Below are 20,617 nucleotides of genomic sequence, written 5' to 3' on the forward strand. Positions count from 1 at the left end.
CTGTGCGGAGAAGCTCTTCCAATTTACAACCAAGTGAGAAAGCTTTAGATGCCATAGTGCCTCCAGTAGAATGAGCTCCGTAAACTGATGTGTCAATGTTAGCAGCTGACATTATCCATTTCACCCAGCGTGCCAGAGTTACCGTGGATACTGGGTGATGAGGTTTCCTCACCGCCAAGAACAGGTCATGTGTTGTTGGGTTCCTGAATGACTGGGTCCACAGTACGTACTCCTGGAGGCATGCCACCTGGCAGAGGTTAGCATTGTGAGGAAAGGAGGGGTAGAAGACTGACGTGATTCTCGACTTCGTACGTCTGGTGATATTAAACAAGACACCGTGTGGGGTGAAGAACCGTGCGTCGATATCCAGGGCTCGAATGTCTGACACCCTTTTACAGGATATTAAGCACAGGAGCATGGCTAATTTTGTGGACACCTGTTTGGGTGTGAGGTCTGAGTTTGGAGGCTAGTCTTCCAATAAACAAAGAACCATATTAACATCCCATAAAGCCGTGTATCAGGGTTGTGGTGGGCGTGTAAATTTAATGCCTCGTAGAAGATGACAAACCAATACGTGTTTCCCAGCTGGGAAACCCTCCCATCCGCCGTGGCCAGCTGAAATCGCTGATCTATACACGTTTATGGTGCGGTAGGCCAAACCTTGATCATACAGGGCAGTAAGGAAACCCAGGACATGATTTACAGGAGCAGGTAGGGGATCCACGTGTTGTTCCACGCACCAACTACACCATGTGTTCCAGGCATGAGTACAGGATAGTCTTGGGGCCCAAGCTCCTGCCAGTAAGTCCAGAGTTGTTTGTGAAATGTTCGGCATGGCCCAGGGTCCCTAGAGAAGAGCCACGCTAGAAGTCTGAGGTGTCCTTGCACCTGAAGTGGATGAGAGTTCCCATCGGGATCTGATAATAGGTCCGTGGATCCTGCGATCAATCTGGGAAGATCGATAGACATTTCCATGAGTGAAGGGAACCAAGGCTGTGCCATCCAGAATGGTGTTATTAAAACCAGCAATGCTTGGAAGCGTTGTAGGTGTAGGAGAGTTCAAGCTATGAGTGAGAATGAAGGAAAGGCATATAGTTGTTCGGCCAGTTTTGTAGGAAGGCGTCCACTGCCATGGTGTCTGGGTCTCTCCAGCTGAAGAATAAGGGAAGTTGATCATTCAGCCGGGAGGCAAAAAGATCGATGTGCATCGGGCCCCAGAGTTGCTGGAGCTGCCGGAATATTGTGCGGTTCAATCTCCAGGTGCTGTTGTCTTGTAAATGTCTGGAGTTCCAATCTGCTACAATGTTGGAGAGTCCTGGAAGGTATTCCACTTGTACTGATATGTTGCGGCTCAGGCAGAAATGACAAAATTATTTTGCCAGGTTCGTGAGTATTGTGGATCTCGTGCCACACAAGTGGTTGATGTAGCGAGCGGACGAGATATTGTCCATGCGCAGAAGTATGGAACAATTGGTCATGTCTCCGAGTAGGCTCCGGAGGGCGAATGCCTGCTAGAAGTTCCAAAACATTGATGTGGAGTTCCTTTTCCTGTGAGGACTATTTTCCACCTGTAGAGGTGGGACCACAATGAGCACCCCATCCGAGTCTGCTCGCGTCGGATTCTATGATGAGATCCAGGGTGGTTCCGAAGATTGCCCTGCCATTCCATGCTTCCATGTGTTGAAGCCACCATGCCAGTTCCTCTTTTGCTGCTCAGTCTAGAGGTAGAGAATCTGAGTATGATTGACCCAAGTGTAGGTGGGTGGCTTTAAGTTGTTGCAGGGCTCTGTAATGGAGGGGTCCTGGGAAGATCGGTTGTATGGAAGCAGAGAGCAAGTCAATTATCCTGGATAGCTGTCGTAGGGTTAAGACCGGTCGTGCCAGTGTCCGCCGGATTTCTTTCTTGATGAGTTTTACCTTTGTGGTAGGCGAACTGAGCGTTCTGTGAATTGCATCTATATTGAAACCCAGAAACTCTATTGAGTGAAAAGGCTGCAGGATTGACTTGTCCCAGTTGATTAGGAATCCCAGATTTTGAAGAAGGGCCAGCGCCCAGGAGAGATGTTGGCTCAGTAACTGGGTGTCGTGGGCCATGATTAGCATGTCGTCGAGGTAAATGATCATACGAACACCTCTGCTGCGAAGAAGGGCGACTACCGGTTTCAGCAGCTTGGTGAAGCAACACGGGGCTGAGGACAGGCCGAATGGGAGGCATCGGAAACGCCACATAGTCTTTTCCCATTGGAATTGAAGTAGGTAGGTGACACTCCTGGGCGATCGGTATCATGAGGTATGCATCTTGGAGGTCCAGCTTCACCATCCAGTCTCCCAGTCTGAGGAGATCCAGGAGGCAGTGTATCTCTTCCATCTTGAAGTGATGGTATGTGACAAAGGCTGGTCTTGTACCCCCACCTTTCTTGGGCACCAAGAAGATGTTGCTTAGGAAGCCGTGAGCGGTAGCTGAGACTTTGTAGATCGCACCTTTCTCTTCTAGTGTGCAAATCTCTTCTGATACTAGACTTTTGTCTCGTGGGGAAAAAAACTATCTGATGTGGTAATGAGAATTGAATCGGTTGTTGTATGAATTCGATATGGTAGCCTAGAATGGTCTCTAGGACCCAGACATCTGAGGTTAGTTTGTGCCAAGCATCAAGAAAATGGAACAATCTGCCCCCCACATGTGATAGGGAAAGGGTGTCTAAAGGAAAATTACTCACCAAAAGGCCGACGGCCATAGGAGGATCCCCTGGTTCCACGTGGGTGCCACGACCTACCCCTGGTCAGGAAGAATGGTGACTGTGCCCTAGGTTTTGGAGGATGGAACTTTGTTGTGGCGGAGCCTCAGTAGCCCCGGTATGAAGTCCGGGAGGGGCGGCCAGACAGACAGCCCCGCTGTCTGCCGGCCCCACCGAAAACCTTCTGTGAGAACACTTGCTTCATACTATGCTGTGCCTTGTCTAGTGACGTAAAAGTGTTGACATATTTGCCCAGAGTTTTAACAAAGTCGTCTCCGAATAGGAGACCTTTTTCCTTTGTGCCAGGCTCTGAGATTGCCAGGTTTATTCATTTTGGCTCAATTTTCATTGGTATGGCTTTTCACCGTTCCGTGGCCAAAGCAGTGTTGGCATTTCCAATCAGGCATATACCTCTCTGGATCCATCCCCTGATGGGCAGTAAGTCTATTGGGGTCCCCTCAGTAAGGGCCGTTTCAACTATGTCGAAAATCTTGACTATAGGCCCGAGTATGTCTAGGACCTTGTCCTGACAATGTTTAAGGGAGCAGTCCAGTCCCTTTTTGGCCTTCCATTCCGATTTACCCAGGAACTGGGTGATCTTGGGGTCCACTTCGGGGGTCACGCAGGCCATGTCTGGGACTGTAGGGAGTCTGCATTCCGCCCTCAGCTTACTCATCGTGGCCTTATCGAGGGGTTTCCTCACCCTGGTAGCTATATAAATGGCCACGTGGGTCGTGGGATACCAGTCAGCCGAGCGTGGATATGGGGGTCTAAAACTGCTCAGCTTCTACAGCAGGGGGTGCAGTCTCGCTGCATTCGGGGGAATAGTCCTCCGAATAATCAGGGTCAATGGCATCGGACCCATTTGAAACCTCCTCTGAGTCCAAATCAGAGTCTGACTAATCAGGTAGGGCTTTTTCCCTCTTCCAATTCCACACCGCTTTTGCCCGGTGGGGGGATCTTTTACGTGGGAGCACCACGTCCTCAGTCTCAACAGGGCGCATCTGTCAGTCATACTCATTTTGGAGGCAGCACTTGGTAGATGGTGCGATTTGCATGTAGCCTTGTGGCCGCTAGGGACTATTGGCTATTGGCTTATCAGAGGCTATAGGGGGTGCTGCGCCGGAGACTCAGCTGGATGCCATGATAGCGGATGAGATAGAGTGTGACAGGGTGTCTGACATCACTCCCATGGCATTATAAATGGCCTGTGTAACCAACTTGCTCATTGTAGCACCAGGAGGCCTGGAACTCCTCTGAGTTCATGTGATCCTGTGATGCTTCCTCTACGCCCCCAATGGCAGCAGTGCCTGCAGACAGGACCGTTGTAACGTGTCTGCTGGGTTTAGTAGAGGTGGAAGGAGCAGTAGTCTGTCTATCAGCAGGGGACTGCATGCTGGTTAGATATGTGTAAATACAGGGGCTATACTGAATATGGCACTAGTCAGTATGGCACCAACGTAAAGGGACACAGGGGAGACTGACACCACCTACTGTGGTTTATATCAGTAAGGCACAATGTAACTGGCCTAAACAACACTAGAGGCACAAATAATATGGCACAAGTAATAAGGCACATATAATATGGCAGCTTACAGAGTGTTCCCTCAGGAAATACTCCTGGAGGACAGTGATAAACTGCCTAACACCTCCACCAGCCAATCAGCTCGCGTCCCTCCCTGAACTAGCGGCACCAGCGGCGGGTGAAATAGCTGCAAAATTGCCAACTGCAAGATGGCTGCCGCGATGCGCAGCCTCGTTAACGGTATTTATGGCCGCGATCCGGCGGGCGGCTGGGTGCTCGTTACGAGATGGGGAAGTGAGAAGGGGGGAGCCCTGGGGACGTTCCCTACAGTGGGGGCAATGGAAAAAATAGGTTAGAATCAACCCGATTGGCAGTGCAAGGGGGGGTGAGGGGGGAACTTGCCCCAGGGGAGGGGCAAGAGCCATGCACTGAAATGAGAGAGCAATACAATACAAAAAATTGCCATACAGCAGAAAATAGTAATACTAACAGAAATTAATCAAGCAATATTAAAGGTGCAGTAGTATTAAGAAGAAAACAGCAATATAATAAATTTTTATCAGAGCAGAACTCACATGAGGGGACATAGAACAAGGACTGATCCCATTGGTTAATATGTTAGAATGTTATATGGTTAACCCTTAAGAGTATTTGGTTTTCTTTTTCTTGATATATGAATATATCAATACAATTTATTTGCTGCTGAGGAATAAAAAAAGCGATAAAGCCTAATATGAGCCTCCTTTTTATATTTTATTAGTAGTCCCCTTTTATCACTCATCGGTGGCAGGTAGGGGCTAAACTTAATATAATAACCAGGAAGGAGACGAAATGCTCCCCAGGTGCTCTCCCTGGTTGTTATTTTAAATATAGTACCCGCCACCACCAATCATAGGGGCTGGAGGGACAATAGGTTCCCCCTGTTAATAATAGATCCCATCCAAAAAAAAAAAAAAATAGGTATTAGATTCAAGTCTTTAAAGGTAATAAAGTTATCAATCCAAACTCCTACAGGGCTCATTGAGAGCCAATAAACATGACATAATTTAAATCAATGTATATGCATTTTATTTCAGTGTTTCAGTCAAAATAAATGCTTTGCTTCTCTTGGCTGCAATATTAAAATGATTATGTACACTTTCGTTGTTGTTAATAGTTTTATTTTGGTTCCATTTGTTTTATGTTACTTAATTTACCAAAGCTTTCCTGTTTTGGATATGTTAATTTTTTTCTTAAAGTAACAGTTCCCCTATACCTCACCCCCATAATTGAAAGGTGGTCAAGATATATTGCATCGTATTCCCTCTGAGCTTTGACAGCCTGGCATGCCATAGAATTGTAATATATATATATATATATATATATATATATATATATTGTGATCCTTGTCTGTAGATAGCACGGTCCTCTAGGGCAAAAACATGCACAGTCCTTTGGCTTTTATATAATCCAGGCAACTTTATTGTAAATCCACACAGGAGACAGCAGTAAATGAAAATATAAATCCCTTTAAACAAAAACCTAGCTCGTCTGAGCACTAACTAATATCAGGTTCCCTATCTCTCAGGGGTTAAACTAAACAAAACAATATTGGTTTCACCAACCTAGAGTCTTTGTCCACTCTCAGCACTCCAGTCTTTAGCCAGCCTTGACTGCTTCTTCTCAGCACTCCTAGTGCTCCAAGCCAGCACTCCCAGTGCCTCAAGCCAGCACTCCTAGTGCTCCAAGCCAGCACTCCTAGTGCTCCAAGCCAGCACTCCTAGTGCTCCAAGCCAGCACTCCCAGTGCCTGGTCTCCTTGATTCTCTTACTGGAGAGAACACCCTCTCTCCTACCTGCTTCCTGAGAGGAAGCCAGCAATCCCCCTTTACCTGCCTAGCAGGGAGTGGTTTATTCCCACTGCTACAGCTGATTATCAGCAGCTGAGCAGTGTGTTGAAGACAGTCCAAAAAACCCTGGCCTGGATCTATGTCTCCCATGAAAACCACTAAACTGTGGAGTGGAGCATTGGCCCTCCCTTCTCTCCAAATACTCCACCCCAGGGGCCCATAACTAAACAACGCTTTGTGTTGTACAAAACACAAACTACATATACTCCCCCTGGGGTTAAATGGCTTCTCTGCCTTCACTTTATCACATATCCTCCCCCCCAGCTCAGACCCATCGGGTCGAGCGGCCTTAAAACACAAACCGTGAACATTCACGTCACCTAGGGCTTTACCAGCCCTGACTTGCTCCTCAGTTACAGGCCGTGGCCTATTGCAGATGGCTGCTACCTTGCTCCCTTGTAGTTTAAGGAACCTCCACCCAAGTGGATAACCAAAATAGTTAGCTACCTCAAATCCCAGATAACGCTTAGCAGTGTTAGCGGTCAAACCGTCAGCCCTTACTTTACTCACAACTAACTGGAAATAGGGCCGGTGCACCACGCAACCTGAATGGCCATACTTTATGTTGTAATAATCCCTCGGTAGTAGAAAGCGCTGTCCTTACCTTTGCTTTCTCTGTCAGGGGAACCTGCCAATACCTTATGACCAGGTCCAAGGTACTCAGATACCTGGCCTTACTTATACGCTCTTGCGTTTGAGCTGAATGTACTACAGGGCATTTAACATTTACAACCTCAGTGACAAACTCTACCTCTGCCTTGGGGTATGTGCGGGTGTCACCATGTGTACATACAATATTAAACATTTGTCTTATATCACATTTCTCTGGCTGAAGCAGAACACTTTTCAAAGTAGCCTCGCTCCCTGAATCAATTAGTGCTTGTGCACAATTCCCTTCCACCATCACCACTTTTAACTGTGCTGTAACATCACCACCAGTCGCCATACACATCTTTAAGCAGGTCAATACAATCCTATGCAGAGCCCTTAATACTATGTCACATTGTATTGTCTCTTCACTCTCAGGACTGTTATATGTAATATGTCCTTGCAGGTGGCAGTTGAAGCATCTGAGCTTTTTCTCAGTCTGGTCTCGTAGCCATAATGGGACTTTTGGGTACACTCTACCATCATATTTATATTGTCCCAGGCTCAGTATCAAGTTTTCTCCTTTCTTTCCAGTTTCCCCGCTAATATGTTTGTTAGCGGATCTAGGCTGAAGTTCAATACGGTGTGGCTCCTTAGCAGCCAAGTTCCGCTCAATCATCATCATCTGCTTCCACATCCGCAGCTTCTGATTTGATAATCTCTCAACGTCGGAGTAACTTTCAAGCGCAAACTTTACAAAGGCTTGGTGTGTAATTAGCCTCTTTCTATCAGCTAAAGGCTTGTCAGGGTCTGCAGATATTTGGTCATATTGGTAAGCCTGCATCTTCTGGAAATGGCGGATAAGACTCTGCTTTCGAATCTTCAGCTGGGTCCGCTTTTCATCCCACTGCCACACAAGCCACAAGTCATTAATGTTAAGTTCTGGTTCCACATATTCTTTTCTGTAGAATGCAATAAAGGGGACCCCAAAATGCTGATTCCTCATGAAATTTAGGGCCTCTCTGATCTTCTGTATAGTGCTTGGACCCTTCCTGCTGAAGGTGGCTCCAACTTGTCCACGTTCCAAGTAGTCCGTGCTTTTCTGTTGAGATATTGTTGGTGTTGCAAAAGTATTTCTATATATCCAGTCAGCTTCTTCTTCAAGCTCATCATCTTCATCGCCTGCCTCATCAGGTGATTGTTGGAAAGAGACTTCTACATCGTATGGATTTTCCAACATTCTCAATACCCGCTGTACCTCGCTGAAATCTCCCTTCTCAGCTGCATCAATTGCGTTTTGAGCAATATAATTTCTGAGCACAAATGCCGGATTGTTAGAGTCCATTATTTTCACACGTTCAGCCACAAATGTATCATTATCCCCAGTAGTTGCTTGGTCTTTTGACAACCGAGTGCTGTACTTGTGAAGCCATTCTTCCCAGAGTGCACGGTTATTACTCAGTAGCTGGTCTTCACTGGACTCTTGCAGTTTATTGTAGCGTTCGATACGATTAAGCTCCTTATATATGTTGGCTTTTGTTCCATTCAAAGCAAATAACTGAGGGTTACTCTGCGCTAACATCAGCATCACCGACAGTTGTCTTGGATCCATTTTGGGTTTGAACACCACCTTTAACTCGTCCAAGTTACTTTCAAAAGCTGAATTTTCCAGGTGCTCAACCTCTTCTGTCACCAGCTCATCCTTCACTGGAACAAGTCCTTCCATGAAGGGCTCCACAATACCCTCCATCAGTTCTGTGAATTCCTGGGAGCCTTCCTTGCGCTCTACTGTTAATGCTACAGGTCTCCTCTCTATATCCTCAGAGGGTTGGCCATGGAGGCTGTCTAGAGCAACTTCCTCCTGCATGAATGCAGCCTTTGATCTCAGCTCCATGCCATCATGCTCGGCCTGGCCTGGTATGGAGCACTGTTCTTCTGCCGGAGGCCCAGACTCCCAGCTTAGCTCCTCTTTCCTTTGCCTGGTTTCCTTCCCAGGGGTATCCTCTGCTTGCTCGGCCTTGAGTGGCCACCTCTCGATGTCAGCAAAGCTTTCCTCTGGGCTGTCTGGTGGTCTCCCTGCTCCCTCGGGGGTGTGCAGAGACGCAGTCATGGCCTCTCGCTGGGTCATGACAGCCCCGGTATCAAACAGCCAGTCAGGCATTCCGAGCTCCGCCTTTAATTCCATGGCTGTGTTCCCAGAATCTGGCAGCTGTTCCAGGTAGTCAGTGCACCCAGGCCTTGTAGCAGCAGCAGGTGTCTCAGAAATATTTAATTCTGCTATGCCAATGTCATCTACATTGTCACTTTCGACTTGGTTGGGCTTGGGTGCAGACATACCCATCTTGTCACCACAGCTTGGTTCTGTAACTGTCGCTCTCTCTTGACTTAGATCAGAAGCGGCTACTTTGCCTTTCTTATTTTGACTTCGTTTTGCCACTACTTCTCTGCCTTGCTTTTCTCTGCCAAACTGTCCAACAGCTGGTTGCACTTTTTGGGTAGCCTCTTCTACTAAACAGTGCACAGTATTTTTTAGCTCAACTGGGGTGCTTTGCTTCTCTCTATTAAGCTCAGCTCCTTCGCTGTTGTCTTCTCTGGCTCCCCAAGTCAGTCTGCTTCTCATGCCTTTAACTTGTTCACTTGGGGGAACATCAGCGGCTTCTGCTTCATTTTTCTTTTCCTGGCTGTATCCACTAGCTTCCAGGTGGGTTTTGCTTACGACCAACACTTGGCCTTGCGTACATTTATTTCTCATCTTTGCAGTTTTCTTTAGGATGTTTCTGCATGCTTTGGTCTTATCACCTTTACATGGTGTATTTTTACTTGTCTCATGCTTTATAGCACAAACCGACTTTACACTGCTGGCCTCAGTCACAGTCTTTCTTTCTCCTTTCGTTGCCTTGGGAAGATTTCTCAGTACCTTTCTGTTTCCAAATGCCTTTCCAGCTTTCTCTTGAAACATGCAAGATTCAGTGTCTGAGCTTGAAAATGTTTTAGTTTCCAACTCTTTTTCTAAGACTTCATCTGTTGTGATGTCACTCAGAGCAAGTTTGAGGCTTTCACGTGAAGCTGCAATGTTTTGATTTTCATATAAACACTTGTCAACTTCAGTAATCAGTTTGTCTTGTTCTCCCTTCGGAATCCTCTGACCTTTCCTACTTTGGCGCATGTCATCAGTGTCACCATCACTGCCTCTTGACAATTCCGCTTGGTCCTTTAGTTTTGCTGGTCTCATTACTACCTTTTTTTCTTTTGCTTTTTGTTCCTTGGAGGATCCAGCTGCCTTTTCACCCTCTTCCACATTATCACTACTTTCAGGCTCAATTATAGCCTTCTTGCCTTCTGACTCTTCTGCGTGTTTCTCAACATAACGCTTTGCTTCCTCCATGCTTTTCAGCTTGCTAAAGACTTCTTCTACTGCCTCTGTTATCTTATGCAGGATGTCAGTAGCCTGGTTACAGGGTCCCTTGTCCCCATGCTCCCTGCAGGGGGCAATCTGCAAATCCTCAGTAAGGGCAGCTCTATGCTCCTGCTGAGCGTCCCTCAGGTTCTTAACCTGTGCAGCCAGGAAACTGTTTGTGCCTTGTTGTTTAGCGGTTGCCTCTTGTTGTACAGCAGTTGTCTGTACCAGAGCCTTCAGCAGGTCCTCCATTATAGCACCACACAGGTAACAGTCTTAAAAGGTACAGTGTTTTTTTTTTTTTTTTTTTTTCGATTAGCAGGTCTGACAAAATAAAAGTCCTCAATAAGCAGACCAACGGATGACTGGCACACCCACAGACCCTCAATGTGCTACTGTGCCCGCATTCTCCACCATATTGTGATCCTTGTCTGTAGATAGCACGGTCCTCTAGGGCAAAAACATGCACAGTCCTTTGGCTTTTATATAATCCAGGCAACTTTATTGTAAATCCACACAGGAGACAGCAGTAAATGAAAATATAAATCCCTTTAAACAAAAACCTAGCTCGTCTGAGCACTAACTAATATCAGGTTCCCTATCTCTCAGGGGTTAAACTAAACAAAACAATATTGGTTTCACCAACCTAGAGTCTTTGTCCACTCTCAGCACTCCAGTCTTTAGCCAGCCTTGACTGCTTCTTCTCAGCACTCCTAGTGCTCCAAGCCAGCACTCCCAGTGCCTCAAGCCAGCACTCCTAGTGCTCCAAGCCAGCACTCCTAGTGCTCCAAGCCAGCACTCCCAGTGCCTGGTCTCCTTGATTCTCTTACTGGAGAGAACACCCTCTCTCCTACCTGCTTCCTGAGAGGAAGCCAGCAATCCCCCTTTACCTGCCTAGCAGGGAGTGGTTTATTCCCACTGCTACAGCTGATTATCAGCAGCTGAGCAGTGTGTTGAAGACAGTCCAAAAAACCCTGGCCTGGATCTATGTCTCCCATGAAAACCACTAAACTGTGGAGTGGAGCATTGGCCCTCCCTTCTCTCCAAATACTCCACCCCAGGGGCCCATAACTAAACAACGCTTTGTGTTGTACAAAACACAAACTACATATACTCCCCCTGGGGTTAAATGGCTTCTCTGCCTTCACTTTATCACAATATATATATATTTAATTTATTTTTTTCAATTACCATTGCTTCACAAATTAACAGTTTGGTATTCAAATTAACACTACTCAACTAAAATAACAAAATATTTTTATCCCGTTACTTTTTCATAGACCGTCTGCAGAAAGGTATCCCCATGCCAGCCCTTGGTAATATCAGCCTTCAGGATCCAGCAGTCACAATTACTCAGGCAAGTATCAATGTAAGGCCTTAAATTTATATTTTTGGATACGCTTTTCGAATGATTAAATATTTTCGGACACATTTTTAAAAATATTTTTATATATACATAAATATATCCTATATAAATATAAATATATATATATATATATATATATATATATATATATATATATATATATATATATATATATATATATATATATATATATGTATTAGAAATTATTAAAAAAAATTAAGTATTATTCAAAATATTAAATAATTTGACAAATGTATCCAAAAACACTGAATCAAGGCTAAAATTATGGATGACCAAAAGCTGGATCCTAAAATATTAAAGTTTCTGTTCATCTGAAAGTAAAAGCAAATACCTTGATACTGAAGTGGTGAATATTGGAAAAAGGGTCTGCTGGAGGTCTCGTCTACGTCCACATCAGGGTCAGAATCAGTGCACTTATTTGATACGTTTGTGGAGACTGGCAGGGATTGGCAACCTTCGACACTCCAGATGTTGTGGACGACATCCCCCATAATGCTCTTACACACATAATGCTGGCAAAGCATCATGGTTGGTGTAGTCCAAAACATCTGCAGTGCCAAAGGTTGCCTATGCCTGAGTGAGGGAGCAAATGTTTGACAGCCTCAATACTAAAGTTACGACATTCTGCATGTCTGATCTTCAGTGATGATACTAGCTGGAAGACACAGCATGACATTGTATGAAACCAGTAACATTAATGGCATGCTGGATAGATTGACATTTGCAATTTTCAAGGTAAATCCACAGCAATTCTTTGTCAGAATACGAAATGTGGGGCAATCAGTCTTTTTAAATATCACTTAGATTTGGAATGAGATCAGGAACAGGATCAACAACAGAAAACACTAGCTACATATAAAATAGCAAAGATATCAATTATTTTAACCATAGGGAGGAATAAACATACAAAATTGGACTTACCGTATATACTCGAGTATAAGCCGAGTTTTTCAGCACATTTTTTGTGCTGAAAAACCCCAACTCGGCTTATACTCGAGTCAATAGTCTGTATTATGGCAATTTGCATTGCCATAATACAGACTGGGGGGAGAGGGGTGCTGGCAGAGCTGTACTTACCTTCCCTGCAGCTCCTGTCAGCTCCCTCCTCCTCCGCGCCGTCCGTTCAGCACCTCGGTCAGCTCCCAGTGTAAGTGCTCTCGCGAGACTTACAGTGTGAGCTGATAGAGGAGCTGACCGGACCGGCGCGGAGGAGGAGGGAGCTGACAGGAGCTGCAGGAAAGGTAAGTAACATCTCTGCCAGCCCCCCTCCTCCCCCCCACTGAACTGCCAATGCCACTGGACCACCAGGGAAGGAGAGCCCCCCTCCCTGCCATACATCAAGCAGGGAGGGGGGACGAAAATAAAAATAAAAAATTATAATAATAATAATAAAATAAAAAAAATAATTAAATTAAATAAATAATAATAATAAGAAATAATAATAAAAAAATATGAAAATAATTTAAAAAATAATAACATTGCCCACCCCCCACCAAAGCTCTGACACACACACTGCACACATACACACACACTGCATTCATACACACACACACTGCACTCATACACACACACTGCACTCATACACACACACACTGCACTCATACACACACACTGCACTCATACACACACACTGCACTCATACACACAGCACTCATACACACAGCACTCATACACACACTGCATTCATACACACACTGCATTCATACACACACACACACTGCATTCATACACACACACTGCATTCATACACACACTGCATTCATACACACACTGCACTCATACACACACACACTGCATTTAAACATACACACACTGCACTCATACACACACACTGCACTCATACACACACACTGCACTCATACACACACACTGCACTCATACACACACACTGCACTCATACACACACACTGCACTCATACACACACAGCACTCATACACACACAGCACTCATATACACACACTGCATTCATATACACACACTGCATTCACACACACACACTGCATTCATACACACACTGCACTCATACACACACACACTGCATTTAAACACACACTGCACTCATACACACACACTGCATTCATACACACACTGCATTCATACACACACTGCACTCATACACACACACACACTGCATTTAAACACACACTGCACTCATACACACACACTGCATTCATACACACACTGCATTCATACACACACTGCACACATACACACACACTGCACACATACTGCACTCATACACACGCTGCACTCATACGCACACACTGCACTCATACGCACACACTGCATTCATTATACACACACTGTAAATAAATATTCAATTAATATATATTTTTTAGGATCTAATTTTATTTAGAAATTTACCAGTAGCTGCTGCATTTCCCACCCTAGTCTTATACTCGAGTCAATAAGTTTTCCCAGTTTTTTGGGGTAAAATTAGGGGCCTCGGCTTATATTCGGGTCGGCTTATACTCGAGTATATACGGTATGTTAGGAATATGATTTCATTAACGGAACATACTTGCTATGTAAATACCTTGCTGCAATGGTTGTTATATTATTTAAGAAAATAGTAACAACATGCAGAATATTCATAATTAAAATAATATGGATTAAATAGTATAATAAATAACCCATTATATGAGAAAATTGTGTATGTAATTATATACTCATGATAATCATTGTCTTGTGTTCATGCCATCAAAATAATATATCCACCTTCTGGGGAGTCATTGCTATGTATGTGAGCGTGCTTACTGTGATGATCTAGGTTACAAATAAGCTCTTTTTAGGTATTACATAGAGATTATGTTAAAACATATAATAAAGTAAAGAAAAACAAATTTAACTAATACTCACTTTTGAGGACTATTTTTTCTCTTCAAATTTCCATGAACTACAGCCTTTGAATGGAACACTCAACAGAGAAGCAATCAGTTAATGGGTTTTGTAGATACGTTGTGAGCTTTTTACTGAATAGGAAATAAGCTTCATTTATCTGGTTAAGTACTTTGTTATTATTATTATTATTATTATTAATTTTTATGAAGAAACCACATATAATGTAGCTGTTCGTCAAGACAGAAGAAACCACTATGTCCCTTTAAGTCAAATATAGGTGTCTTTTTTTGTTTTTTTTTATTCTTTATGTTTCTCAATCTGCAAATATGCCAGAGATACAGTTAGCATTTGTTAACAAGTCATGAGTATGTTACAGGTCACAGTTAATATACATCACCAGCAATAGGCATGCAGATTGAAGATTTTTTTTTTTTTTCGTATGCATGAGTGAGAATTAAAACATTGTGTAAATAAAGGGTCTTCTAGGGCTGGAGTAAGGCATAGTTGCTGTGTTCACGACGGGATTAGTGCCCTTTGCAAGACAAGCCCCCTTCAGTAAGCAATACCACATTCATACATTAGCACGCGTTGGTCTAGGGGGGTAGGAATTGAGCTGTTTCACTACAGAGCATTAAGAAAGCATGGTCTAGAGTGTACATATGTGTTAATTCCTAGAGGGCACATTAACCTGCTATATTAGGCATTCTTGTTTGTATCCTAATATGAGAGATAAACTGCTATGGCGAAAGCTTACTAAGGGACCCTGGAGGGTGCAACTAAAAAGTGCTCTAGCGAGTACCCTCTTGTGAGCTGTCTTGTTGTTTTATAGGGGTGTCTCAAAGTTAGTTGTGCTCATTGAGGGGTACTATCCCCTCCTTGGGCGGCCATAGCTAGGCCTTAGTCACTTATAACCCAACGGCTGTATATGTGTGGGTATCATAGTGGTCGCCTTAAATAGATGCACCTAAGTAAATAGCGGTAGTTAACATAACTATAACACAAAGTAACAGCATAAAGGAAAAAACAAATTAACACTTAGAGCGTCAGGTGGTGTTGCAAATCTTAACTTGAGCCAGTTCATTGCGGTGGAAGGAGGGTGTTATGCGGGTGCTGTGGGTAGTCCATGACCCCTTCCGTTTCTCACGCCAGGTCTTGTGCGGATGTGGGCCGCTGGGTTTGGCATGGGATGAATTCCTCTATCCTGGCTGGGTTCAGGTGAAAAAGTCTTGTTGTTCTTTTGCCAGCTTGATTTGCAAGGCCCAATTTGAGCAGGAGGGCTTCCAGTTCCGGGTAGCTGTGTACTCTGCAGGTGGTCCTTTGGTAAGTGAACATAATCACCCTCTGTGTGCCCCAGCGGTATGGTATTTCCTTGATGCGCAGCTGTTGCAGGAGCGGCTGCAGGGTTTTCCTCCAGGTGAGGGTTGCGCATGGGAGGTCTGGCAACAGCGATAGTGTAGACCCCTCAAAGGTTAAGGGGGTCTTTCCTCGTGCTGCGTTTTGAAGCATGGCTTTTTCCTTTATGGACTGGAACCTAATGATCAGATCTGCAGTAGTAGGGAGATGAAACATCCCATCAAGTCTCAGCGATTTTGCCTGTTTAGGCGGTAGGAGGACTGCGGTCAGGCATCTAACATGGTGTGGCAGGTCGGTGAGGGTGACTGATTCCGGAATTCCACTGATGTTTAAGTTGTTTTTTCTCCGTTGGTCTTCCATGTTGTCCAACCTGTTGGCCGTTGCAAGTTGCTGTTGTAGGTCCTCGATCTGTCGTTCGACCGAGGTGAGTCTGGTATCGTGGGTGCTTGTGGAGGCTTCCAGGAGGGCAATCTTGGCTGTTGCGCCTTCAGCTGCATCTTTGAAATAGGCCATGTCCACGGCAATGTCTTTGCGCAGGTCTGCCAACATGGTTTTGAGCAGATCCGCTGCTTCTGGTGCCGCGGCTGGTGTTTGTGTGGGAGAGCATTTCGGTGGCAAGCCCAGTGCTGGGCCCTGTAGGGTCCCTCTCCGAGATCCGAGGGGGTGCCGTCTGAGGAGTAGAAGGAACTTTCTTCCTCCAGCGCCATATTTTGCCATGCGGCCTGTTGTGCGGCCTGCTGTGTGTTGCACAGCAGTTCTCCGATATCTCGGGCATTGGGGCTTTTCCCGAGTTTTTTTTTTTTGTGTTTTCTGCCCATTGTGTTCCCCAGCAAGGGATGAGAGGAGTTGGTTGGCGATATGTCCAATTTCCACCCAAAATTAGCTATTTGTGCTCTAGCTGGTGCAGAGCTCCAGAAAGTGCGACCGTTCCGTTCCACGGCTAGCTCCGCCCCCCCCCAAATATAGGTGTTTATTCACAAAGCACTGAGGTGTAGTAAATTGAAAACTGAATTTAAACATTTGGGGAAAATATCTACACTATGACTACAGGTGATACTCGAAAAATTTTAATATCGTGCAAAAGTTCATTTATTTCAGTAATGCAATGTAAAAGGGGAACTAATATATGAGATAGATGCATTACATGCAAAGCAAGATAGTTCAAGCCGTGATTTGTCATAAGTGTGATGATTATGGCTTACAGCTCATGAAAACCCCAAATCCACTGTAAGGAAACCAAGTGTATTTAAACCTCCTTCGGTAGTTTCCTCCCGAACCGCCAGAGCCTAGTGTATATAGCTCTCTGTTCGGTAGTTGAAATAGACGAAATCCATATGAAATACAAATAGCTTTACAAGATAATTCCCTTAGTAAAGCATACGAATCCCCAAACATCAGCCGAAGTCAAGAAGAAGGGTACAAAATGAACTGTCTTTAATTACCACACACCGGGTTTTATGCAAGTCCCCATGCAAGGGGACATCCCACAGGGAGTGACAAAATATAACCAATCACATACAGTAAAAACACACCCAGCACAAACATGCAATTCCCTCCCCTAGCCCTGGAGATAATCAAGTCTGATAAAGTAATTGATTATCTCCAGGCAGAAAAATCAAAATTTTCCCCAATATCTGGAACACCCCTTTATACATGAGGTATCCCCACAAATAATATGCCCCCTGATAGCCCCGATCTGGGTGACCAACATATTCAAATTTCACCCAGATCGGTTCAGGGGTTCTCAAAAACTATGGAAGTACTCTGTGACCGGTTCACCTTGGGTGGGCTGCCCAAAATAGTTCCACAAGTTTGGGTGGTTTTGCCGGTCACTTCAGAAAAAGGAGAAAAACAAATAAAAGTACCGAATGGATTCCCATGGCTCCTTGCAGCGATTGTTCCCCTCATTTGTAGGCACAACCGTACCGAATAGCGCTCTTCTAGCTAATCGGTACATGTAGATCCAGCGTTCGTGTCTTTGAGACCGGTGTTCGGGAAGTCAAGTGTCCAATTTTAGTTCCAGACACTCAACGACAAAGTCCCGCTGCCTTTAATCATCTGAAAAAAGATGGCCGCGGTTTTCTCAGCCACGTGGCGTTCGGTAGTATGAACGCTGGCCGCACACGTATAGGGTTTAATTGACGCAGGCTTTGAAGTTAAATGAGCCAGGGGGTGGTCTTTGTTCGTTAGTTCCATCTACCGAAAGGAAAAATTAAGAAATAACAAATAGAAGGGTAATTTCTTCACATCCACAATCTCAGTAAATTAGAATATTGTGAAAAGGTGCAATATTCTAGGCTCACAGTGTCCCACTCTAATCAGCTAAGTAAGCCATAACACCTGCAAATATGACTTAAAGGTAGGCAGGCAATGTAATAGAGCAGCAGGAAATGCCAGCAGAATGCTTGGTTGTATAGGGAGAGGTATTAGCAGTAGAAAGAAGGAAGTGCTCATGCCATTGTACAGAACACTGGTGAGACCTCACTTGGAGTATTGCTAGAGGTATACATGTCTCAAGTGCAGTGTAGATAAGGTGCTGCATGAATAAAAATATAAGTTAGGTAAAATTACCAATAGTAAAGGAAAATTGCTGGACAATACATGCAGTGTGAAGTACTGTCAGAATTAAAATGATACCTAAGTTGCTGTGCCGTAACTGATAAAGTGCTAGCAAGGACAAAATGCTGCCAGTTGTGAAGTGCTATTCTTTAGAATGTGTTACATATTATGAATTGCTGCATATTATAAAGTGTTACTTGATGTAAAGTGCAACCAATTATAAAGTACTTCTTGTTATAAAGTGCTGCTTATTATGAAGTGCTACTTATTATTAAGTGCTAAAAAAAACTCAAGATATCAATGTAAAGGTAGCTAGGGAAGAATTAGTGTGTCCAGAGTGTGTGATGCAAAAAGTGTGTGTTTTCTTTTCAATATATATAATATTGTTCAGGGAAAAGCATATATTAACGGAAACCTATTGTCCCATAAATAATTTTGTTTTTAGGGGCTATCGTTTTTCTACTGCGGTGACCACTTTTTGACAGAAATAAGTAAGACTTGGCTGTCAGAGTGCTCTGATAGGTGGGCTTACTACCTACCAATCAGAGACCAATTGGTCATATTGAAAACCATGTGACTTTTTTCCCATGCTTTGCAATACCTGTGATAGTATGGGAAATCTATAAAAGGGCTTTCTCTGCTTGAAGAACTCATTCTGCAATGAGCCCTGCATGGGTGAAGATAGATTATTATTTATTGAGGTGTGGTTTTTATTTTCTGTGTTTGTTTTTGTTTTTTTACAATCTGGACTTTTTTAGTGGCATTGGGAATTGTGGATTTTTATTTAGCCTTTTTTGAGGCTGAAGAAAATAAGAATGTGAAGAAAAACTTCTGATGGTAAGTATAATTTTTTTTTTTACAGACTTTAGATTTTATGGCTTCTCCTTACTATTAGTAGGGTGAGGGGGTAGGTAAGGACAGTGACGGACCATTGCCGACCCCTGCGACCGGCAATGAAGGAACCCATCGGGTAGCCCATGCTCTTGGGGCCACCTGATGGCAAGGAATTACCTGGGGCCTCGTCAGCGCTGGGGCGCTTTAGGAGCTCGACTGGGCCTCATTGATACAAAGTCACTTCCTCCCAGCATACACAGAGCAGAGCTGTGTGGGAGGAGAATGCAGGGAGAGGAGGGAGTCAGAGTGGGAGCTCTGACTCCCATCAGCATAAGGCAGCCACTGGACCCCATGGACGTCACCCACCTGCACCTAAAGGTAAGAAACAGGAGGGTGACTAACATTTTTAACAGGTTGTGTGTGTGTGTGTGTGTGTGTGAATGTCTGTATGTGTGTGTCTGCATGTGTTTCTGCATCTGTGTGTCTGTATCCGTGTGTCTGTATGTGTGTGTTTGTGAATGTCTGTGTCTGTATATCTGTGTGTCTGTATGTGTGTGTCTGTATGTGTGTCTGTATGTAAGAATGTCTGTATCTGTATGTCCGTGTGAGTGTGTATGCGTATGTCTTTGTATGTATGTATATCTCTTTGTATGTGTATCCGTTTGTCTGCATGTTAGTCTGTGTATGCCCCTATGTATCTGTATATGTGTCACTGTTTGTATCTGTATGCGTGACATTCTGTGTATGTGTATCTGCATTTGTCTATATGTGTATCTCTCTGTATGTGTGTGTGTGTACCCGCAAGTGTGTCTGTGTATCTGTATGTGTGTCAGTGTTTGTATATGTTGAAGTGTCATTCTGTGTATCTGAATGTGTGTAATTCTGTGTGTTTGTGTATTAGCATGTGTGTCTGTGTATATATTTGTAAGTGTTATATTATACAAATGGAGGGTTGCGGGGGGGGGTAGGGGTAGGGAAGATGTATGGGGAGAGGGTGCCCCAGGGCAATTTTCACACCGGGGCCTTGTGGTTTCTAGTTACGCCTCTGGGTAAGGACTTAGGAGGGTGGCTAAAGGATTGGAGACACCTCACCACCCAGGAGGGGGAGTACTATCATTTTGCATGCCTAATCTTTATTTTATAAATATATTCTATTTTGGTTTTTATTTTACAGGGCTATTTGCTAAAATGAGAATTCAAAGGGAATTTCAAATGTAAGGCCAGAGTAGCTGCATGGAAAGTATGGATGACTTTAAGAATTTTTTCAATTTGTCTCTTTTGGCCTTAAATTTGTCATTCACTTTGAATTGTCATTAGTGAATAACCCTGTTAGTTTTAGGTCTGTACTTGTTTGTGTATTATTTACCTATGCTCTATGTATATTTAGACCTTGGAGATCAAATAAAATATCTTAATATTTATTGTTATTTATATATTTTAGGGTTGCGTGTTAGTTTCTGTGGATATGTTCTACACTCCATGGACAGAATTAATGAGAATGCTGCCTCA

At 44.1% G+C, this 20,617-nt stretch overlaps 1 protein-coding gene across 1 annotated transcript in view; it reads left to right on the forward strand.

Moving 5' to 3' along the window:
* LOC134566159 (bactericidal permeability-increasing protein-like) overlaps positions 1-11,514 on the forward strand; it is a 124,452-nt gene extending 112,938 nt beyond the window's left edge. The window contains exon 12 of the mRNA XM_063425863.1: positions 11,414-11,514. Within this exon, the coding sequence (XP_063281933.1) occupies positions 11,414-11,514 (101 nt within the window). The remainder of the gene's footprint in view (positions 1-11,413) is intronic.
* The last annotated feature ends 9,103 nt before the right edge of the window (positions 11,515-20,617 follow it).

The sequence above is a fragment of the Pelobates fuscus genome, chromosome 6 (assembly GCF_036172605.1).
Source record: "Pelobates fuscus isolate aPelFus1 chromosome 6, aPelFus1.pri, whole genome shotgun sequence".
Lineage (NCBI taxonomy): Eukaryota > Metazoa > Chordata > Amphibia > Anura > Pelobatidae > Pelobates > Pelobates fuscus.